At 37.8% G+C, this 25,102-nt stretch overlaps 1 protein-coding gene across 2 annotated transcripts; it reads left to right on the top strand.

The window, feature by feature from the left end:
- RAB14 (RAB14, member RAS oncogene family) lies at window positions 1–24,859 on the top strand. 2 transcript variants are annotated; one of them, XM_037491728.2, is made up of 8 exons: window positions 1–112; window positions 9,231–9,289; window positions 10,421–10,474; window positions 12,187–12,364; window positions 17,125–17,191; window positions 21,052–21,139; window positions 21,379–21,409; window positions 22,569–24,859. In XM_037491728.2, exons 2-8 carry the CDS (start codon window positions 9,238–9,240, stop codon window positions 22,744–22,746), a joined length of 648 nt encoding a protein of 215 aa, XP_037347625.1. In that variant the 5' UTR covers window positions 1–112; window positions 9,231–9,237; the 3' UTR covers window positions 22,747–24,859. The 2 variants fall into 2 exon arrangements, with proteins under 2 accessions (XP_037347625.1, XP_037347624.1); XM_037491727.2 differs by lacking the exon at window positions 1–112 and adding an exon at window positions 7,143–7,295.
- The last annotated feature ends 243 nt before the right edge of the window (window positions 24,860–25,102 follow it).

Genomic DNA, 25,102 nt, shown 5'->3' with positions numbered 1-25,102 from the left:
CGGGACCTCGGCCGAGCGCGCCCGCCCGGCTGCCCCTGCGCCCGCACTCCTCTTCCTCGTCCTGACGCCCCCTCCCGCCCGGAAAGCTGCCCAGCCACCAGCAGCCCCCCAGGTAACCCGCGCCTTCCGCAGTGTCCGGCCGGCTGGGGCCTCCGCGAGCCCGGGGCGGGGGCGACGGCGGGCCCGGGCCGCGGGCGGTGCCGCCGTCGCCGGGCCGGCCCTGTCAGGCCGCGGCTGCCCGGGGTCGACGGTGGGCGCCGGCCTGAGGGGGCTCCGTGCGGGGGCGCGGTGTGCCTGCGCCGCGGGAGCGACGGGCCCCGGCCCGCGGACGCTTCGAGGCGCGCCGGGAAGGGTGTGCTCGGCCTCGCCTTCCCCGCCTCCTCGGCCGGCCTGCCGCCGCGCGCCTCCCGCAGGCCCGGGCCTCCGGGCTGCGCTGCTCGGCGGCCGCAGCCCACCCCCGCGGTGTGTCCCCCGGGCCGCGCCGCCCAGGGGCCCCGGCCCGGCCTTCCGCGGGCCCTGGGCCGCGTCTGGCCCCCTGTACAAAGGCTGCGCCCGCCGCCTCGCCGGCATCTTGGGCTCGGCGTCCTTGTGAAGGAGGGAGGCTGTCGCCGGGCCCCGGCCGGGAGGGAGCGGGGCTGTGCGGCTGCTGGGCTGGCTGAGGCTCTGCGAGGCCTAGGACCTCTTGTAAGGCCCTGAGCCCGGACAAAATCTAAAAATAAGGAAGAAGACGGAAAGTTTGGGCATTTCCACAATTTAAGGGAAGGAAGGGGTACGCGAGTCTTTCGATGGTTGGCACTTTCCTGTGTGCCAGTCACGGATTTAGGTAACTCCGTGCAGCTGCATCTTGCGCTCTCCATTTTTCCAACGAGGAAACTGAGGCCTGTAGCTGTGCTCTGGCAGCGTGGAGATGTTATAAATGGCGCGTGGGAGCCCCTCCCTCACCTGGCGGGTGCTTTCTGTGCCCCCCTCAAGTTAGGCTAGGGTGGGTAGCAGACACTGTTTAAATGGTACTTACCACCTAGTTGGTTTTCTCCCCTGTTTGCTTCGGATGACAGCTGATTCCCCGCTTATAACCCTTATAATCCAGAGTCTGTCGAGTCTGCCCTACCCGGCCGGTCCTTGTTCTCACAACTTCTGAGGAGAGTTGGCAAGATTTTTCATTTTATATTTGAAGAAGAAATTGGGTTTTCCAGAGGGCAAGTACTTGCTTGGTGGTCCCACAGCAAGGGACAGAGCCCAGCCTTGAGCTCTTGCAGTTCAAGAAAGTAATAATTTTGTTATCAGCTGCCTTTGATTTAGATTTGGTTATAGGAGGACAAAGTTGACCTTGCTATATTCCAGCTCCCACTCCCTCTGCCCTTAAGATTTTCTTTAGAGTTCTGCTTAAGCTCTTTTACTTTGTCATGCCTTGAGGCACATAGTGGTTAACACTTTCGGAGTCATTGGCTAGGGTTCCCATGCCAGTGCTACCCTTTCCTAGTTAAGTGATCCTAAGTAAGTGACTTAACCTTTCAGAGTCATACTATACAGTGGATAATGAATGGTGCTTGCATTTTAGAGTTGTGAGGATTAAAACCGCTTAGCATTTTGCCTGTAAGAGCCCTGAGCATGTAGTGGGTGTTTCATTTGTTGAATAAATGAGAGGAGCATGTTTCTGGAGAGCTGTAGTGTTAGAAGTAGGCCCACGTCTTCATCTTTAGTAGTATATGACCATCCTTATATAGGTGGTCATCGTTATATAGATGGTCTAGAGCTGATTTCCTTATCTGTAAAATGAGCTTTTTAGGATTAGAGATTGCTTATAAAGTAGCTGGCATTTACTAGTCACTCAATAAATTGCAGTTATTGTAAAGATGTAAAACTGTAGTCTACTAACCTAAAAATTTTTGTCGAATTAAAACTTTTAAGAAGTTTTTGCTTTTTATATTTCATGTTAAGCTTTACAGTTGTTGCATGCTTCAACTATGCAACAAAATTTGGAATGCTTTAGAAACTGATTTTTATCAATATTAAATACTGCTGCATAATTATACTGTTAGAAGAAACTTTTGGTAAGACAGATAAAATATGTTGAAATAAGGGCTATTGAGAGATTTTTCATTTTTTTTAAAAAAAGCTTGAAACATTTCTGCATGGTTAAAAATGCCAGGCAATACTGGAGATAACAGTATACAAGTAGAGGTATCAAAGGTAGGATATTTTACTTTTAAAAAACCTTTTCATCTAGGCAACTTTAAATAAATATATAAAACAGAGTTGTCTACTGAGTCTTCAAGTAGCCAGTGACAGTGTCAGTAGTGATTGATCTTCATCTGTATACACCTTTTATTTTGAAGAAAATTTTAGATGTCATATTTCATCAGTAAATATTTCTTTTACTAATACTTTTAGTTCTACTAATAAGTGCAGGATTGGTGGTGGTGGTGGTTGTTTATCCCTCCTAAGTACTTTTCTTCATGAAGAAAGGTGCAGTTTTGGGGTACTTTATTTCTTATTCATACCACAGCATCATAATTGGAAAATTGTGTTTTTTTCTTGATACATTTAGGAGTACATTTTTTTTCCCTTAACTCACATTATATATAAAGTGTGACATTAACTATCTTGTAAAAAATGAGTTTTTTTTTTTCCCAAGTGGGCCTTGGAAATGGGTGGATTCTTTTCAGAGACTGTACAAACTGTTGAGGAAAGGTAATTAAGTGCTCATTTAGATTATATTAGATTAACTGCCACAATTTTGTGTTCACCTTGACTGACAAATCAAGTACTGTTCTACTTTAGTAGGAGACCTGTAAATCGAAATGTTTCTGTTTAAAATGGCATTAGTAGGAACTCATTTATTATAATAACAACCCTAAATGGAAATGGGCTGAACTCACCAATTGAAAGGCAGAGTGGCTAGTTGGATCAGAAAACAAAGTCCAACTTTCTGTTGTCTCCAGGAGACCCATCAGCGCTCCAATGATAAACAGACTCAAAGTAAATGGAAAACAATCCTACAAGCAAATGGAAACCCCCCAAAAGGCAGGGACAGCCATACTTATGTCAAGATGCTAGCATCATATTTTGTGCTTAGTAGATTCTCAATAAATATTTTTATACTGAAATCACAAAAGCAGTCTAATCTTGGATCTGATGTTTTTAGCAGACTGCCTTACATGTAAGAAAAAAAACCTGATCTCAACAATGACTATCTGAATTTAAATCACCTGGAATATTTAATGGGTTACATTTCTTCTGTCTTGAATAAGTTATGTAAAAATTACACAGTAACATTATATGTTCTAAAGAATAGAATAAAATAGCTATAGAACAATCAAGAAAGGATTAGTCAGATACAGTGCATAAGTTAATACTAAGGAACTATTAAAAAATGGGGGAAATGCCTTTGGTTATTGTGGTGTTTTTGTTTTTTGAGCTGATCATATGACTGACTTCATATGATGTTCGCCATATTATTAATGGTAAATGTGGAAGTAATGTTACAAATATTGAAAGTGGGAGCTTATTATTTTACTTGCTTTGTATTAGAACTACATACATAAAAGCTCTTAAAATATTTAATAGCCCTTTATTTTCTCTAAATATTTTAGAATATTACTAAATGTTATAGCATATTCTTGTGCTGTTAGTACAAGAATTCCTGAGGAAAATAATAATTTCCCCTTTTATTCCTACTCTTAATTAATGTATTTTTCACAATTTGGTGTATATGCTTAAATGTGTTGTCTGTGCTTAAAATGGGCTGTATGTAGCACAAAAGTATGTAACTTTTTTTTACTTAAAATCGTGGATATAGGGCCTCCCTGGTGGCGCAGCGGTTGAGCGCTGGGTTGCGAGGCTGCCCGCAGCCTTTGCAGTGTCGGTTCCATCCCCGGCCACCACGAGGGTCCCACATGGCGCGCACACCTCTTCTGCTGCCCGCTGCTCCCCTCAGCAGTGTACTTCATCACTCTGCCTGTTCTGCTCTCTCTGCTCTGACTCTGGTGAATTCTTTCACCCTCCCGTGCCTCTGACTGTACTCAGTGCTTGTATAAATAAATAAATCTTTAAAAAAAAAATCATGAATATATTTCCAGGTTTATAGCTATAGATTGAAATGGATTTTTAACTGGATGTACATTATAGTACAGATGTACTATATTCAGTCATTTCCCTGTTGATGAGAGTGCATCCATGGTTTTTATTGCTATAAAAATGGTGAATTAAATTACCTGCATCATGGATGAAATTTTTGTTTCTGTAGGATACTTTGAAGTAGGTTTCTTGACCAAAGGTGATTTGGATTATTTTTAAGATTTTAAAATATACCAGTTACTTCCCCAATGTGGCAGTGCAGATCCCCACAAGCAGAGTGTATGAAAGTGCCTACCCTCACATCTATGTGTGGACAATTTCAAAACTAATTATCAGTATTATCTTCTGGTAAACATTCAATTCCTTTTGGGCACAACAATAGTTAGTGTTTAATATGCATCTAGTAACCATTTAGATCTATACACATTGGCCTGGAAATACATCTATGATTTTAAGTGAAAAACATGTTGCAGAGTTTTATGCAAGAGCTTGCATGCCTCATTTAAAATAAGTATTTCCAGTCTTAACAGTGGTATGTTTCATGTTGGGGAGACGAAGTTGAGAAATTCTTTCTTAATAATGTTAAAGCATTACGTGTAGTAAATATGTGTAAAGGCCCACACAATTATTCAGTTTTGCTGTGCAATTGGTAAACATGTCAATTGATAGGCAGGAAATTTAGAGCTAAATTCTAGAGGCACTGATAGTAAAATTATTTTACTAAATTTTTAGTTTAACTTTATCTTTGTTTGATACTGCTTTTTTGCTTTTATCAGTCTACATTTATGTACTTTAAGAAGCTTAGAGAAAATCATGATCTTTGGAATCTGACCTGGGTTCAAATTTCAGCTCTGGTATTTACTAACTTGTAATGCTGGCCAAATGAATGTATTTCTCCAAACCTCAGTTTCTTCAAGTTTTTTTTTTTTTTTTAAAGATTTGTTTATTTATTTATACAAGCACTGGGTACAGGCAGAAGCGCAGGAGGCTGAGAGAATTCACCAGAGCCAGAGCAGGGAACAGAACAGCAGATGTACTGAAATACACTGCTGAGGGGAGCAGTGGGAGCTGCAGGAGAGGTCTGTCGCGCCATGTGGGACCCTCGCTGGGGGCTGGGGATCGAACCGGTGCTGCAGAGGCTGCAGGCAGCTTCGCAGCCCAGCGCTCAACCGCTGTGCCACCAGGGGAGGCCCAGTTTCTTCAAGTTTTACATGGACATAATGATGATTACTCTGCGGAGTTGTGAGAATTAAGTAAGAATTCACTCTCAATGAAAGTTAGTTTCCTTCAGGAGCTTTTTCTAAGTAGGTAGAATAGTAACTATTGCTAGTATTATTATTTATCCATATTTACAAATCATGAAGATAATGGTCCTCTGAAAAAATTATTTAATATTGCTTATTTAGAATTTTAGGACCAAGTCAGTGAACTGAGAAAGGTTTGTGTCCTAAAGCACCACTAAGGTTTCCTGGTGCATCTCATAACTGTGGAGGATGGAGGCTGGCTCAGAAGCTACAAAGGACTCTGCATTCCAAACAGTCCTAGGTTTGGTGTGGTCTTGATTACTTTGAGACCTGAGCATGTTACTTACCCATTGTAAAATGAGGATAATAGTAACTGTCTTAAGGGTGGTAGTAAGGATTAAATGAGATTACATATGAAGTATTTAGCATATAGCCTGCACATACATGTGTTCAATATGTGATATATAACAGTTGTGTTTGTGATTAGTTTACGTATCATTCATATGTATTTAATAATGCCTGTTGTCTGAATGTAGCACTCTTTTTCTTAGAGAAATCCTAAACATTAAAGGAGATTTTATCTATGAACTTTATTGAGATGCGTTTTGTGAAGCATGGAGGGAAGTGCATTTTGATTACATAGAATATTACCAAGGTTTTTAGGTTAATGGATATTGTAGGGCTGCGTGAACTCCTGTTTTCAGAATGTTTGAAGTACATTGTTTCTTGTCTTTTTTTTACTTTTGAATTTTCAAAGTAACTAAAAGCTAAGCACCCTTAAAGTAATGAAGGGAAAAATTTTCCCTTTTCCAAATCTAGGTAAAATATATGCCTTACCTTAACAGTGGTATATTTCATGCTTAAGAATTGAGGTTGAGAAATCCTTTGTTACGGCACTGTTAATTATAACTAATACTTAACAGGGACCATTTGAATATAATTCTGCATATTTTTGAGTAAAAAAACTTTGGAATATATAGAAACCTAGTAAGTGTCTTAGAATAAGAAAGGGAAGATTCTTTTGTTTTAGTGGGGTCTAATGTTCTAATGCTCTTTTCCGTTTTGTTCTTTTCTACTGAAATTAGTAAATTTGAGTAGTTTTCCTTTGATTTTGCTTTTAGAATTTTTATTTGTAATTTTTAAGAAACTTGAACTGTTGAGGGGAAAATTGTCCTGAATGAATCCCACAAATAACAGGCTTTATGGACCCCACCCTCACCCCAGACCAGAGATCCAAGGTGCCAAGGACTGCAAATCCCATAATGCCATCACCACCACCAAAGGGAGGATTGCTGGGAACTAGGGATGGAGTTAAGCAGCCAGACTTGGTATAAAACCAAAGACGTGGGCTTTGGGGGGTGGTTGGTTTTTCACTAACCTTGGGGTTCCAGATCAGTGGAACTGGTAGGACACATTTACCAATTTATCTCTCTTTCTTTCTCCCTGGGTTATTCCTCTCTTCCTTTCCCCTTTTTGTAAATGAACCCTTTATTAAACTTTTAAGTGTGCCTGCAGTTGAGTGTTATTGTAAGTCCCTTTTAAGCATGCAGGTGAGGACCCACACTCAGGCCAACCCATTTCACACTGGGGTTGCCCTGTAACAGAACCACAAAATTGCATGGTGAAGTGGAAACATGGTGTCAGTAGATTAGTCTGAAATAGTGATTATTCTTTTCATTTGGAAATAATTTATACTGATTAATGGATATTAAAAATAATTTCAGAATCAATCATCTTCGTAGATGTTAGTGAATGTTTATGTGATAATTAGCAAGTACACAAATTGGTGTAACTAGAGTTTGGTTATAATTACATGATTAGGCTTCAGTGAACACTGAAATTGTCAGAGGCCAGAGTTTTGACATGATAAAATGGAAGGAAGCAAAGTATGTAAAGTGGCAACTTTCAGCAAGAAGAGGAAGGCACATAGGAAAATCAGAAGAGGAGGAGCATGAGGCAAATAGCAATTTTAAGGTAACTAAATGATTATTTTCCTCCAAGTTTGAATGGAGAAAGGTTTCTAAAAAAAAGGAGTTAAAGATTGTTGAAAGAAAAGTATGGAAGGAATGCAGCTTAGGAAGTTTATAACCTTAACGATAACATTTTTGTTTGAAATTATTTTTTTCCTTGTTTGTGATCTGCTTCAGAGTCTGGTAAATAATCTGTACTAGTTTTAGCCTCTGGACCAAGATCATTCTTAAATGTTTGAATCCCCAGTGTCTGGAAAAGAGATTCAAGTTAAGATCTTCACAATCAGAGTTAATCTAACTAGAAAGTTCCATTTCCTGAAAGAACTGGTTAAGGGAGTTTTCTGTGATGTCAAGGACTGATTTATAAATGTGTTAGAACATGTCAAGCTGGCTACTTTTGTTAATGTAATTCATACAGGTAAGTGAGAAGAATATATTGTGTGAAGTGATTGTTTTGTTTATTTATTGTAATTAATAGCTACCTCTTCCTCATAACAAGTCATTTGTATATACTTTTTCTACAAGTTAGATTTTATTATATAAAATTTTATTTGCGATATGATGTATAGTATGATATTAATGTCAGTAAATGAATTTATCCAGTCGTATTGAATGTCTTGTATGTCTTGCATTGTCTTGTATTGAATGTCACAGTTGAACAAAACAGTAAAAACCAGATAAAGTACTGCAAATCAAATTTTTAAAGATGGAATTAAATCTTCATATATATTGAAGAAATTTATTTATTTATTTTAAAGATTTGTTTATGCATACAGGAGCTGAGGTGTAGGCGGGAGAAGGGTGGTATGGGGGTGGTGAGAGGATTCACCAGAGACAGTGGGGAGCAGAACAGGCGGATTTATAAATACAGAGCTGAGGGGAGCAGTTGGGGAGACAGGAGAGTTCTGGTCCCTTGCCAGGGATTGAACTCATGCTGCAGTGGCTTCTGCTAGCTTCCTAGTGCTATGAGTTAACCCCTTGGCTGCCAGGGAGGCCTGAAGAAATGTAATATTTCTTTAAACTGAAAACTGGGTTGAAAATAAATTTTGTTATTGCCAGTATTAGAATTCACTTTTGTTTCTCTAGCACCTGGCACAGTGTCTGACACATCTAAGACATTCATTTGAATAAATTGGAGTGTTTTTTTAAGTTGTTAAAAGTAGGAGAGAAGTAAATTACATATCTTCAGGTTAAGTCTCCAAGAGCATGGAGCTAGCTGTCATCTTTTGAAATATGTTCTAATACATAAACTTTCAAAATTTACAACCACACGTAGCATTTTATTATTTCTCTGTACTCTTAGCATAGTATATAATAGCCACTTGATATAGTGTTTATTTTCAAATCTATTAGGTTGAGACATATGAAATTGCCAATAAATAACTTTTTAATCCACAAGAACAGTAGTTTCATGTGATTCTGACATTAATTTATTTTGGAAATAATTTGATTTTCTTTGGATGCTGTGCTAATCATTGATATAAAGTAAATGGGTTATTTTGTGTTTATAAGACAGAGGCTACTTTTTATACCATTCTGTTGTGAAAACAGAGTAGCAATTCAGCTATCAGTTAACGGGAATGGGGGCCTTAAGGAGGAAAGGACTGTGTATAATGATATTTAACACAAGTTTATAAAGATTTTCTTGTTTGAAGTTTTCCAAAGTAATGTTTCTTATTGGATATTTCCTGAAGTGAAATATTGGAAATGTTTTGGTATAAATGGTTTCTAGCTTTTCTGTGGATAATATGTGAGGTTATTAAAGCATTGTTCATTGAAGAGAATTTGTGCATCTGCTCCATTTGGGAAATAAAGTTTTACTCTGTTTCATTTATATTTGGTTTGCTTTATTTTATGTCTTTAAAGGAGAGCAGTGATCAGCTTGGATAACATGTATATACATTCATTCTGACATAATACCATTTTTCTTTGTTTTTAGTGCCACCATGGCAACTGCACCATACAACTACTCTTACATCTTTAAATATATTATTATTGGTAAGTTCATTTAACTTAACATTAGTGTTCTCCAAAGGAGGTTAACATACTAAATATTTATATTCTGATAGTTAAGTGTACCACTACAGCAGCAGTGGATGATTTTCTCACTGCAAAATTAAAGCTCCTTTGATTAAGATAAATTTTGGCTTTAACAATGTACCTTTTGCATTGGGGCTCTAGGTACTTCCATAGCACAATGCTGGGTGCTTTATCAAGTGATGTTGGTTGTTCTTGAGGGCTACCTGAAAACCTGTATATAGTGGGAATGAGATTAATTTCCTAGGAGTGTGGATCTGTTTCAGAAATAATCTTGAAAGCCTTCAGAAATTCCTGGATTCCAGAAATGGATAGAGATTATTAATTCAGAATAATTAAGTAATACATAAAAAATATAAAGTGGTGATTTCCCCTTAAGTTTCAAGAAAATTTTTGCTCAGAATAGTGCTGCTTTTCCATATATGGTAAGAGCACAGTTGAAAGTACATATGCTTTTCAGTTAATTTTTCACATTAGAACAATTTGCTTTAATGTTGCACTTAAGTGATCACATTATGATGCTTCCTTCAAGGGTTAAAATTCCTGTAGTGAAATCAGAGACATCTGTTTTATTACAGTTTGTAATGCACATTATTCTTTGTGAGAGAGTGTATGTGTGTGCGTGTGTGTAATTATATGAGAAATATGAAATGAAGCCTAGTGAATAAACTTCCAAAACTTCTTAATTTTGCTTCTTTGCTCCCTACCCTGTTGTTACTCAGGGGAGTCTTTTGCTTTTATACATGGGTTAAGAGGAAAAAAGCTACAAGATTTGAAACAGCTCAGACTAAAAATATACCATCACAACAGTTTCTCTGTTATAGAGCACTCCCCGGCAGGTGACTATTAACATCATTTATAACCAAATTCTATAACAGTTGAAGGTTGGGAGAGTCAATTTGTACATCATTGAAATCTAACCTGTAAGATTTTAGATTCTTATTGTAAGTAGGGGAAAACAGCTTTGCTAAGTGTCCTAGAAAGTTGTGATGTGATATCATAAAGGGGTATGGTAATCATTGCATGTAATTATAAGAGTTAAAATTGAGAAATGTAATTGCTACCTGAAACAACTTCTTTTTTTTTAAACAGGGGACATGGGAGTAGGAAAGTCTTGCTTGCTTCATCAATTTACAGAAAAAAAATGTAAGTTCAATATATAAGGCAAGACATTAGTAAATTCTCTATTTTCACTTCTCCATCTTTTAAAAATTGTCTTTCTCAATGTATTCTATGCATTTAAATATCTTTATGAATGTAACTTTATCTTTTAAGTAGGTGTAAATAAAAATGAAATATACCAGTACATGTGTAGGGGGTTTAGATTTTTATGTGCCACATAAAACTTGATTCATTTGTTTCGCCTTCTTGATGGTAAATCTTAATTTCAAAAAAATGTGTATTATGTCATCTAAATAATCTTTATTATTCTCTGTTACAGAAATTGCATTACTAGGGGAAATTTCCTGCCTATGACATTTATTAACTAAATAAAAACAAATTGGAAATATTTAAAATGGAATTCTCTTTATAATTATGACTAGTTAAGATTCAAAGTACAACTCTATCTTGGATGGTAGGGAAAGAGGGGCAATTTATTTTATGTAACTGATAGGTTAAGTATAGTTGAAATTGTTTCTATATAGTTGAAATTGTTTGTATGACATGTTTTTCCCCATCCTGACACTTTATGAAGTATCTAGTAGTACTTGTAACAGAAAATAGTGGGTTTAGGTTTTCAGTTGCCTAATTATAAGGAAAGGACTAGTAAGCTTGTCCTGTTAGACTCTACATACATAACTTGCTAATATATATTTATAGGTATGTAGTAAATGTGGTTTTCTTTACTAATAATATTTTCTAGGAGAAAAATTTGATTACAACTCCTAGAAGTTCTAAAGCTGTTGATTAATTTATTGTATCTAATCGGTGTCAGATGACTGAATCGAGCCACTGCCTATTTTGTAGTAAAAGTTTTATTAGAACACAGCTATGCAAATTTTATATATTGGCAGTGGCTGCTTTTGTGCTTCAGCAGCAAAGTTGAGTAGTTGTGGTAGAAAACTTTTGGGTTACAAAACTTAAAATATTTATTATTAGGTCTATTACAGAAAAAAATTTTGAGCCATTATATTTCAGTGATATTTCTATGGCTTTATTTTTTTTTAAAAGATTGATTTATTTATGCATACAAGAACTGGGTACAGGTCAGAGGTGTCGGGTGTGAGAGGATTCACCAGAGACAGAGTGGGGAACAGAACAGGCAGATGGACTGAAATACACTGCTGAGGAGAGCAGCGGGCAAGATAGGAGAGGTCTGCTGCACCATGTGGGTAGCTCCTTGGCTGGGTACCGAGCTCGTGCAGAGGCTGTGGATAGCTTCATAGGTTGCGTCTCAACCCCTGCGCCACCAGGGAGGCCCCAACTTTATTTTTTTTTTTTAATTTATGTATAGAAGAACTGGGGTATAGGCCAAAGGTGAGGGGGGAAGGTGAAGTGAAAGGATTCACCAGGGACAGAGTGGGGAGCAGAAAAGGTGGATCTACTGAAAAACACTGCTGGGCCATGTGGGTTAGCTGCCTGGCCAGATCCAAAGCAACACAGTGGCGATAGCGTGATAGTGCTGATACTTAACCCCTAGGCCACCAGAGAGCTCCCTTCTGTGACTTTTTATTTCTGGGTTTTTGTCAGTTCTCCCTTTCTTTTTTAGTGTTAATTTTATCCATAAACTACAAGCATTAATAAGTTGTTTGATTAGTCAATGAATTTCCAACCTAATTACCCCCCTCCCCCCCGTCTTTATTTGCAGTTTTCTGGAAGTTGGTACATTATATTATATTTCTTTTCCTCCCTGACAGTTATGGCTGATTGTCCTCACACAATTGGTGTTGAATTTGGTACAAGAATAATTGAAGTTAGTGGCCAAAAAATCAAGCTGCAGATTTGGGATACAGCAGGACAGGAGAGGTTTAGGGCTGTTACACGAAGCTACTACAGAGGAGCTGCGGGAGCACTTATGGTGTATGATATCACTAGGTAAGAGGTTAATGATTTTTCATCTTTTATTCTTGGGGGGAAAAAAATCTGTCTTAACAATGTGTTGTTTTTTTAATTGAGATAGACATTCTTTAGATTGTGTGTATGTGAATATAAATGAGTTTATTTGAGTTTTATAGTTCTCTAAATTGTGTAAGACTTGATGTAACATGTTGATTTCCTTTTCTGAAAGTGGGTATGGCTGAAGAAAAACTTTAGGAGAGGCTGGTGGAGCTAATAGAAGAATACTGTTCTGAAAAGCAGCATCAGTTGAATTATTTGAGGTGAAATAATATTTTATACCAAATTTTGTTCTTTTCGCTTTAGTAGAAAGCAAATCTTGCGGAGTTACTCTGTTCAGTGTAAAAGTTTACACCTCTTTAAAACAAGGCCAAGCAAGGAGTTAAGTAGCTTTGCTAATTCAACATGGTAGATTATAAATAGTTCTGTTTGCATTGGAAGGTGTTTGACTATTTAATTATTCATTTAAGTTCTTTTTTTTTTTTTTAAAAGATTTATTTATTTATTTATACAAGCACTGGGTACAGTCAGAAGCGCAGGAGGGTGAGAGGATTCACCAGAGCCAGAGCGGGGAGCAGAACAGGCAGAAGGACCAAAGTACACTGCTGAGGGGAGCAGCAGGCCGCAGGAGAGGTCTGCGTGCCATGTGGGACCGTTGCCGGTGGCCGGGGATCAAACCAGCGCTGCAGAGGCTGCGGGCAGCTTTGCAGCCCAGCGCTCAACTGCTGTGCCACCAGGGAGGCCCCATTTAAGTTCTTTTTGTCATAAAATTGTTTGAAGTGGCTTAGAGTACTTCTTTCTGGGAGATTAAATTTACTTCAACATGGCTCTTTTTGGAAACTCAAAGCACTTGCTACAAGTAACAAAAACTGTTTTATAAAAGAGAGCGTGGAAACCTACACAACTTCATTAGACCCAGTATTATTTTACCACAACCTAGAAAATGATCGCCTTTCATGCAGATTGCCAGTCTAAAACACTGAGACTCTGTCACACTATTTTTTTGTGGCGGAGGTGGGGACAGTGAGGGAATAGGGATGAATAAGTGGGACCAAATGGTAATTAGACTTTCAAGCATATTTCCCTTTGGGGATTGCTTTATTCTGCTTCCTCTTGAGTCACAGTTGCACATTAGCATATCAGAACCATGAGAAGTTCTGCAATAAAGATCTTCTTTAATTTGGTGTTTCTTAAGCTTATTTTATTGAGGAAAATACTTTGGGAAATGCTTAGAATAAATATAGAAATTTCTGTAAATTGTAAAGTTTGGAAGTTTTAGAGCAGAACGACTTCAATGTTCTTCACTTTAGCCATGTAGTTGGTAACAATAGTAAATAGCATTGTGGGAAGATTCTTAACCTGGGCATCTGTGTAGGAAGTATTCTGATCTAAAGACTTTGCATAATTAAAAACACCATTTTTTTTTTTTTTTCCTGCACAGAAGAACTGGGTATTAGGCCAGAGGTTTGAGAGAGGAGGGTGTCGAGAGGATTCACCAGAGACAGAGTGGGGAGCAGAACAGGCATATTTATTGAAATACACTGCTGAGGGGAGCAACGGGCAAGACAGGAGTGGTCTGCTGCCCTGTGTGTGAGTTAGTTTCCTGGCCAGAGAGCAAACTCAGGCTGTAGTGGTGATAGCACTGAAACTTAACCCGTAGGCACCAGGGAGGCCCCAAAACACCATGATTTTTAATGAAAGTTAAATATGGTGATGTATGCTTAGGATATATCGATTTATATAGTGTTATAGTTTGTTTTGCTTATGTGCATATGTATTCTTTTTACCCCTGCTTCGTTGACATATAATTGACATATTTTAAGGTCTACAAAGATATACATACGTATTTTGTATTTAAACATGCCTTTTAAACATAGTACATATTTTTGGTAAAATTTGTGTGTCTTTTCAAGTCATAAAAAGTACTTCTGCTGAAAACATCCCAAATGTCCATCAATAATGAATAGATGAGCAGATGTGCTGTATCCATACTATGGAATATAATGCAACTATTAAAAGGAAAGTACTGATACATGCAATAAGGTGGATCAACTTTTTTTTTTTTTTTAAAGATTTATTTTTATTTATTTATACAAGCATTGGGTATAGTCAGAAGCGCGGGAGGGTGAGAGAATTCACCAGAGCCAGAGTGGGGAGCAGAGCAGGCAGAAGGACCGAAGTACACTGCTGAGGGGAGCAGCGGGCGGCAGGAGAGGTCTGCGCGCCATGTGGGACCCTCCTCAGGTGGCTGGGGAGCAGCCGGGGATCGAACCGGCGTTGCAGAGGCTGTGGGCAGCTTCGCAACCCAGCACGCAACCACTGCGCCACTGGGGAGGCCCAGGGGGATCAACCTTAAAATCATTTTACTAAGTGAAAGAAGCCAGATACAAAAGATTACATGTATGATTCCATTTATATGAAATACCCAGAATAGGCCTATTCATAAAGATAGAAATTGAGTTGCCATAGAATGGGGTATAAGTGCTATCAGGTGTGAGATTTCTTTTTGGGGGTGATGCAAATGTTCTTGAATTAGATAGTGGTGATCAGTGCGCATAAAACTTTTCAAATACACTAAAAACCATCCATTGTACTTACTGAATGGATAAGCTTTCTGGTATACTCATTCTAGCACAATAAAATTGTTATTGAAATAAAACACTGCAGACTTTGAGAGGGGCTTTCTTGACTCATTGATACTTCAAGTATCATGTTGCAACCATGACACTTTATTTTCCTATTAATCCTTGACATTCTACAAACTTAAAAGTCCTTGCTTTAATAATATTTTTATTCTTGGCATTAACTCCATTTATTATAGGTACTAGCTTAAATTGATAGCGTAGTTCCTTGTGGTGTTTTGTGTAGGTATATCATTTGTTTGATATATCTAATATCCATGCCAAAGCTCTTTTTAGCACTTTTTTTCTAGCATTTGTACCATCAGTTAATGAAAATTTGGATGATACTATATTTATAGATTTGGAATAATAATGATAGTGAATTTTAAATTAATAATGAAACAGTTACCAGAACCATTAGAAAAAGTTACATTATTTTGGTGCTACTAACAGAGATTATACAGGTTTTCTGTTTATCATAGTGTTGGCAGTTTGTAATTAACCCTTGCTACCAGTTTCCACATTTAAAAATTTATCAATGTCATTATAAGTATTTTTGGACTTGTGTTATTTAAGGCTTTGTGCATTGTGTAAAAGCAAGGTATGCTGGTACTATAAAAGTAAATAAATGCTATTTGATTGTTTACTTAGAAAATTTAAAATTTTATTTTATTTTTTTAAGGATATATAGTCAGAACTGCGGGAGGGTGAGAGCAGGGAGCAGAACAGGCAGACTGATGAAGTAAACTGCTAAGGGGAGCAGCGGGCGCAGCAGGAGAGGTCTGTGCGCCATGTGGGGCCCTTGCTGGCGGCCGGGATTGAACCGGCGCTACAGAGGCTGCGGGCAGTTTTGCAGCCCAGTGCTCAACCGTTGCGCCACCGGGGAGGCCCCTACTTGGAAAATTTTAAAACATTGGGGGGAAAGTTATTTATGTGACTTTCTTTGACATTTAGATGATGATTTGTCTGTAATATATAGCACATTAAAAAGAGTCTGAACAAAGAGTTCTTTTCATTTCTCACTGGGAAAGGATTAAATGTCTGGAACACTGAATTTTATATGGCACGAGCAGCTGGAGATCATGGAATGTGTTTAGAAAGCTGAACTCAAACACTTTGAGGACATGATGTATGTAAAAAAGCTGCTAGGCCTGGTTCTGGACTTACTTAAATTTCTTAGGCTTCTGTTTCCTTACCTGTTAAATGAGTAAGTTGGATCAATATGCTGTGAATTTATAAATCAGAAACATTTTTAACCTTCAAAATTTTTATTACCTTGACCCATTAAGTAAAGTCTGATGAGTATTGTACTCTGTATAATATTGTAAATTGTTTGGATTTGTTTGCTATTTTAGGGCCTATGAGACTTGTGCAAATATGTGCGTGGCTTTCTAAACTCTTGCTTGGAGAAAGTGGAGAACTGAGGCAGTTTAAATTTCAAAATGATTTAGCTGCTGGTAAATAATAGCACAAAGTTAGGATAAATTTATCTCTGATACCTGGGGACTGAATTTCCAGTCAAATGTATTAAATGCTTTTTAAAAGCCAGTTTATATGCTGTTGTACTTGGGCCCTCTATTATTAAGGAAAGGTGAATTTTGTATCTGCCTATAGCAATGTGACTGTCTTGGTTTCTGATTTAAAAAGAGATGTGAAAAAAATTTTCCAGTGAACGTTATTGGTTAGACATTTTGGTATTGTCTCTATTTTCTGATTGAAAAATCTGGAAAAATGATTGAAAATCTAGATGACGTAAAAATAAATTTAGTTTATATATCACATTGGAAATTCTGAGTTCAGAATTGTTTTCCATCAACTTGCTATGTTCTTTGCTTGCTTATTGGTCTGTTTACAGATGTAAACAGTTTATTCCTCACATGCAAGTCGTCATCAGAGTTATTGAATTATTTATTTAAAAATTATGGTTGTGGGTAGGTTTTGAAAAACATGATTAGATTCCACAGCTATTCTTTAGGGTAACAATTAGTCAAGGCAAAATTCTTTTTTAGGGTTTATTGATTAAAGTATATATTTAAAATATTACTGATTTCTTTATTTTTTCTATTGAGAATGATAATTGTATATGGTAGTCTCAAATATAAACTTTCATTTTTGCAGAAGAAGTACATATAACCACTTAAGCAGCTGGTTGACAGATGCAAGGAATCTCACCAATCCAAATACTGTAAGTTAAATACACAGGAAATTTGAAATGGAAGCTAACCAAAAAGGAAAGTCATTTTCTGGTGGAATTTTTGTATGTGGGCACTAAGAATGAAGGAATCTTTATTATTCCTAAATTAGTTGAAGAAAATTTAACATTTATTCAATGCTAACTGCCCTAGCTTTTCTATCTTATCTTCTATCTTCAATGCTAACTGCCCTAGCTAGGGCAGTTTTCTAACTTACGGTTTTTGTGTATATTTGTGGTTTAAAAAATGAAAGTTAATGAGTTGGTGATTTCACATGTTAAGTGGAGATAATGAAATATGAAACCACCACTTTAAAAGAGATCGGTATTCATTTCATAAAATGCTGCCATTGGAGGAAATTGGGCAGCATACAAATACTTTTATACTGCTATAAATTTGTGCAAGTATTTGTAGCTGATATTTTTACATGTTAATCTGCAGTTATCTAAATAAGATCTCAGTTAAAAAGAGCTCTCCATGCTTTAAAAAACTGTTTTTTAAACCTGAGTGAAAAGATATTTATTAAGGTTTTAAAGGCCAACTCTAGAGTTTACAAAGATAAGTGTGAGTCCTTGGTCTTCAAAGGTTTATAGCAGGGAGGAATCAGTGGGGTATACATACAACTATGCTGCAAAACAGAGTGAAATAGGAGTTAGAAATAGAATGAGGGGCCCAGCTTGAGCCGTGCTATCTGGAGAACCCAGCTTTACAGAGGACACCAAGTGGTATTTGAGCTGAGACTTTCGGGGTAGTAGTGTTTCAATAGGTACTATTGGAAGTGTTCCAGGAACGAATAAGGAATGACACTGATCTGTCGCAGACTTCGAAGTTCTCGAGAACAAGGCCTATGTGTTTCACTTAGCTTTGTGTACCCCACTACCTGGCAAAGGCCTGGTTCTGTGAGTGTGGTTGGGTTGGCCTTTATCAGGGAACAGCAATTTAATTATATTGATTCAGTTAACATGGTTTGCCTATTATGCCAGTCTGAAGAGTTCCAGACTGTCTCTGGAACTTTCATATCCATTATCTCATTAACGTTGCTGTATGTAGCCATATAGACCTATAAATGAAGGTTCATAGCAACTTTATTTGCTATAGCTAAAACCTAGATGGCCACTGATAGGCGAATGATTTAGAGATCTGGTACTCTGGTTTTTAATACTCCTCAGCAATAGTAAGGAATGATACATGCAGCAACTTGGATGGATCGTAAAGGCATCATGTTAAGTGAAAAAAAGCCTCAAAAGATTACATACCATATACATATGATGTATATGATGTACATATGATGTCATTTATAAAACATTTTCAGTTAGACAAAATTGTAGAGAAGTAGAATTCATTGTTGGCTGGGGTTAGCTGTGGGGATGGAGACAGTGGGCCTGATATATAAAGGGGCAGCACAAAGTAGTTCCTCTGTAATGATGGAGCGTTTGTATACTGATTATGATGACACAGATCTATACCTGTAGTAAAATTGCACAGAACTGTACGCGTTTGTGTATGAAACTGGTAAAATCTGAGTAAGGGCTGTAGATTGTACCAATGTGTTTCCTGATTTAATATTAGAAGTGTGGGAGATGCTACTGTTGAGAAGTTTGCTGGAAGGTGTGACAGGACCTCTCTGTTCTTTTCTAAGCTTCTATGATTCTATTAAAATCTCAAAATCTCACCAAATATTCAGAAGAAAGAAAATCTCCTTAAAGTCCAGCTCAGATGCTACATAATCTATAATGCTGCCTTTGATTTCTATGTAGATGTTAGGTATTTTCTCATTTTGTTGGTGTACTTTATATGTCTGTTGTGTTAGCATGCCCCTTTGTCTCCCCTTTCTGGATGACAGGATGTATAGCTTGGAAATTCATAAGGAATTGAGAGAGAAGGTTGTGTTTCCATTCAGCAAACATTTCTTGTTTTGAGTGACCCTACACTGGGCCATTATGAGTTTACCAGCCTGGGCATTTTTAAAAAAATATTTATGTATGCATACAAGAAGTGGGGTATAGGCCAGAGGTGCGGGGGCTAAGAGGATTCACCAGAGACAGAGAGGAGCAGAACAGGCAGATCTACTGAAATACACTGCTGAGGAGAACAGTGGGCGAGACAGGAGAGGTCTGCTGTGCCATGTGGGTTAGCTCCCTGGTCAGGGATTGAATTCATGCCGCAGTGGCTGGCAACAGCTTGGTAGCGCTGAGACTTTAACCCCTGTGCCACCAGGGAGGTCCAGCCTGGATTTTTAAAATTAACTTTTAAAAAATGTTGTCACCATATTCTATAAAGAACTAGTAGGACTATGTGAAAGCTTTTCTTCCTTGGGAGGTATTTGTCTACATTGACTAACAAATGCTTTTTTTTTTTTAACTTTTTATTTTTTTTTTTTTACTTATGCCTACAAGAACTGGGGTACAGGCCAGAGGTGTGGGGGAGTAAGAGGATTCACCAGAGACAAAATGGGGAGCAGAACAGGCAGATCTTCTGAAATATACTGCTGAGGGAGCAGCGGGCAAGACTGGAGAGGTCTGCTGTGCCATGGGGTTTGCTCCCTGGTCCGGGATCAAATATGAGTGGCTGGCGGATAGCTCAATAGTGCTGAGACTTTTAATCCCCGTGCCACCAGGGAGGCCCCAAATGCTTTTGTCGTATAACTTAAGCTTTATATTAAAATTATGATAGTTATTTAGTTCACTGGATACCATATTTTGGAAAAGAAAGAGCCAGGGCCTCTAATTCCACATGAAAAAGAAGTTAATGATGGAAATGCCTTTTAGTTGAGACTATTCCTAAAGTATCTTTATCTGGATTGCCACATCTGTTTGGAAGTGGGGGAGAGGGTTATTTTTATCAGTTGGTGTCAAGTAAGCTTATGTACAGAGACTGTTTATCCATAACTACCCCCATCCCTAGTCCCAAGCCGAATAAAGGCCAAGGCTGTACAATTTAAACTTTTCAGATACGCCTTTAACTGTGGCCTAACTTCACTTACATAAATGATTCCAAAGTGGATATTGGTCTGTGATATTTTTCCTTTGGATTAGAAATCACTGTCCATTTATATCCCCCCCACCCTGCCCTCAGTGGACACACACACATTTGTCAATGCTATAAATGTAGCCCTGCCTAGGGATAGTGTGGAGTAGGACAGTATTTGAAGGGCACCACTTAGGTTTTCTACCTGGGTTCCAGAATCCTCCTGTCAACGGCTCACCAAATGACCTTTGGCAAATCTCTTTGCCTTAATTGACCAATTAATTCCCTTACCTGTAGCTTGAAGGAGTTAAGTAACAGCATTTAAATCTTTTGCGGGTCTCAGAAACTTTTGAAAATCTGATGAACGCCATGAGCCTTGTCTTTCCGGGAATATCCTTGCTTAAAGCATTTTCGCTTAATTTCAGTGCATTCATGGATCCCCCTAGCTTGTCTGAACCCTTCGTAGTCTTACATAAATCCTAATCTTCCTGGACCTGGTGTTTCCTCATGGTTTGGTTTGTTTTGAATGACTTTCAAGTTAAGAATGGTGTTTATATTTTTAAAATAGTGTTTAAAAAAAAAAGCAAAGAAGTCTATGTAAAGACTATGGGGCCCACAAACCTGCCCTTTATAGAAAATTTGTTGATCCCTGGGCTAGATGATTGCTTTATAGAAAATTTGTCAACCCCTGGGCTAGATGATTGCTGAGACACTTTAGTACTGACTTTGTAATTCTGTAATCCTTTGTGGTAGATAATTATTAGTACTTGGCTCCTTTTTAGACTCACATGCCTGTTCTATCACATTTTTTGGATTTCAGAATGTTCACAGTTGATTTGAATTAATACTTTTATTTTAAGATATCTTTCTTTTGGTTACAAATTAGGTAATAATTCTCATAGGAAATAAAGCAGATTTGGAGGCACAGAGAGATGTTACATATGAAGAAGCCAAACAGTTTGCTGAAGAAAATGGTGGGTATCTTAAAAGACTTTTAATGACTTTTTTGGGGTGTTGCACTTGAGAATATCTAAGGAAAGGTGGCATTTTGAAACTACAGAGTTTTTCCATCTCAGACTCTTATTAGTCTCATAAAATAGTATGGTTAGAGTATTGAAAGCTAATGGGAAAATTTTATTTAGATGTTACTGAGGTTACATGCCCTGTAAGTTCATTTCAAACATCCTAATCATAATTTTGAATTTCATTTTAGGCTTATTGTTCCTTGAAGCAAGTGCAAAAACGTAAGTATCGCTAAAATGCAGATCATTTTCAATTTTCAATTTCTCAAAGTAGAACCATATATATGAAAAATGTCTAATATGTATATGTAACGTGTGTAATGCTTACGGCTTATGGAGAAAAAGGAAACAAACATCCGTTTGCCTTGTGTTTCACATTTTATTTATTTTTTTTTTTTAAAAAGATTTATTTATTTATACAAGCATTGGGTACAGTCAGAAGTGTGGGAGGGTGAGAGGATTCACCAGAGCCAGAGCGGGGAGCAGAGCAGCAGGACTGAAGTACACTGCTGAGGGGAGCAGTGGGCAGCAGGAGAGGTCTGTGCGCCATGTGGGACCCTCCTCCGGTGGCCGGGGAGCAGCCGGGGATCTAACCCGTGCTGCAGAGGCTGCGGGCAGCTTTGCAACCCAGCACTCAACTGCTGCGCCACCGGGGAGGCCCGTGTTTCACATTTTAAAAGAATATTTTTTATACTTTACCTCAAAGATTGTACCTTGATTATGCCTGTTGATAACCCAGGTTATTTAATGAAATTGTGTTAACATTTCCAAAGTCTTTGACTTTCACAACTGAGATTGAGTTTGGCATCTTAGATCCAAGCGTGGTCAACCTGTTCATTTAATGCTTCTGATTGTGGTAAAGAAAAACATGGCTTAATAAAATACTCAAGGTCTACAAATAATTGCATAATTAGCAGTTTCTAAATTTTTATTCCATGTCCATTTTGAACCCAGGACTCCCATCGAAATTCCTCATTTATTAGGCAAAAAGTCCCTTGTGTGAAGCTTAGTGCCTTTTTATTTACCTCATCCTGTATACTGTTAGCCCAAGAGAACTGAAGTCTGACTGTTGCTAGGCATGAACAGGGCACTATCACATGATAAAAACACTGCAGTTCGTATGTGGCTAACCAGGCTGTGTAATCCTGGATTCCTGTCCTGCGTGTTTGGAGATATTTGCGTTTGCATTACTTCTATTATAATAGAAAAGGCCTTTCTTCACTGCCTTTTTATATGACTGTAGAACATTTGAATGATTAGAATACATAGTTATGCAAATAGAGGTTATAGAAATAGCTCTTAAAATACCATGTTTATATACTTTTCACAGAAGATATTTTCCCATGTTCTCTTGTGAATAAAGTTGTGTATTGCCTCTTAGGGGAGAGAATGTAGAAGATGCATTCCTTGAGGCTGCCAAGAAAATCTATCAGAATATTCAGGATGGAAGCTTGGATCTGAATGCTGCCGAGTCTGGTGTACAACACAAACCTTCAGCTCCACAGGGAGGCCGGCTAACCAGTGAACCCCAACCCCAGAGAGAAGGATGTGGCTGCTAGTGACCTTGTTTCGGGGGCCCTCATTTGACCTTTCACCTCTGTCTGTTGGAGCAGTACTTTTTACTGCCTCATTGTCTTCTGTACATCTTACTGGGTTTAATTAAAAAAGCAAAAAGAAAAAAACTCTGTTGTAAAATCGTTTAACACAATACTAAACTGCTAAACAGCTAGCTGTAATCAGGTTATCAAAGGCGAGTAGAGTAATAAATCTCTCCTGCATGGTAAATCTAGACTTTTTTTCCCCCTTGATTGTTCTTGTGATAGGTATGTCACCAATACATGATTTGAACTGAGCACTGATGCTGGACTACACGATTTTTACCCTTCCTCTTCCTGGTGAAGCTTTGTCTCACTCTACGGTTTAATTTGACATCTTAAGACTTTCTCTTCGTTTTTAACTGTTTGAGTATGTCTGTTGTAACCATTAAGGTTATTGCTATGAAATGACTTCTGATGGTAGAGAAGGGGTTCTGTAACTGCATTGGTTTTGTTCTTGTTGGATAAATTCCCTGTTGTGTGGGTGGCATTTTTCTTGAGAAAGTTTGCTCGTTTTAACCTTGCACTGGGAATTATCTGTTTATTATTTTTTCTTGTGCTTAATTAATAGCTTTATCTTTTTTTTATACCATTTTATCCTTTTCTCTTTAGCAGAAAGTAAATATGTATAAAATTTGAAGTAACTGAAGTAACAATACATTCTGTGTATATTATTTTAATGAAGAAAATAAATTGATTACTGGCATTGGAGCAGTATAAAATACCAGTTTGTACAGTATGACCTATATGTGACCATGTTACCCCCCCCTTCCATTTCACACAAGGAAATAGACACAGCTGCAGTTCATAAGTAATACTGGCTCCAACCTTTGGTGCTGGCAGTGTAGGGGACATTCTGCTGGAAAGAGCTCCTAGCGTGAGAGGATTAACACTAGCAGGTTCTGTTCCATCTTTGCACTGTGGCTTACCTGCTGATTTTCTTAACTGTTCTTGTGCAATCGACAATGTGCTAACCTGCTTTTCTCTTTTTGTAAATGTTTTGCATTATTACAGGCTGCATTTCTTGCCTTACTGTATAGAAAAGGAAAAAAGGCTGGGTTTATTATTGCACATTTTAAGCTTTTATACCTTTATCTTCTTGGAATGGTGAGATTCTAAACCAGACAGCCGTAACCATAGGTCTGCTGTTAAGGGATTTTAAATTGTGCATTTTTAACACTACAGTGAAATAATTTAAGATATCCCTTGTGTTCTTAGTATGGGGGGTATTTTATGTCATTGTGGCATAAATTGTTTTGTAAGAGGGAAAGTGTTTCTAATGGTGTTTCTATGTTAGTGCTAATACAAAGTACGTTTTTACTTTGCATTAGGTGGTTTGGCGACTGAAAGAATACTGTACTGCAAGGGGAACAATCTTATTTCTTTAGACAGCATACTTTATGTTTTACCAACTTCTTTATTTCTGTTGGTTGACTTCTAGTTGACTTTATGGTTTGGGCTGGGAATTGAGAAGTTACTTGAGGTAGGAAAGATAAAATGAGCATATTGTATAAAATGCACTCAAATGCTGTGTTTAAAATACACATTTTAAATCCCTCTTTACAGACACTAACGTAAAAAAAAAATACATCTTTCTGGGTTGTAAACGTAGTAGTATGAGAGTATTGTATAGTCAATGTTAAATAAAAGCCAAAACTGGAATGTGCAGAAAATAGGATTTTGTTAATTTGTGGAGACTCATCTTTATTTTTGTCTTTAATTTTTTCAAAACAAGATTGCTGAGTAGATTGGTATTCTTTTCAAGACTTACAGTGATCCATTTTGCTTACACTGTTGCATCACAAGGGATTTGCCCAGGGACCATGACCTGCCGGTGTGTGTATATATTTACAAAAGCAGAACAAACAAACCACCCATTGGGATATAAGGTAGCAATCACAGACTACAGACTGCGGCTTGTTTAGGTGCAATACCCTGACTCCCAAGTTAGTTACAGTGGGTCTTTTTGTTTTGTGACAGGATTTATGCAGACTGCTGTACTCCTCATTTGATGTAACAAAATGCTATTAATCTAAATATTTGTAAATAAAGTACCTGTATCTAGATTAAATTAAAATCGTTTGCATTATTTTCTAAGCTATAATAAGATTTCATATTTTCTTCAATTACTTGGCAGAAGTTGTCAGTTTTTCTTGCGGAATTGTCCTTATTGTATAGAGAATTCTACATATGTAGTATTTAAGTCCACACCCCTCAGTAATTGAGCTAGTTACCTTTGTGTTTAGATCACACTTGACATCAGTTTCAAGTCAACCTTTTTCAGTGTACAGTCAGCACATTTGGTGACTGACATGCTCTC

Source organism: Talpa occidentalis, unplaced genomic scaffold, assembly GCF_014898055.3.
Source record: "Talpa occidentalis isolate TD23 unplaced genomic scaffold, MPIMG_talOcc4v2.1 talOcc4.7, whole genome shotgun sequence".
Classification (NCBI taxonomy): domain Eukaryota; kingdom Metazoa; phylum Chordata; class Mammalia; order Eulipotyphla; family Talpidae; genus Talpa; species Talpa occidentalis.
Note: the sequence above shows the minus strand (reverse complement) of the source record. Positions and strands in the feature narration are given on the sequence as shown.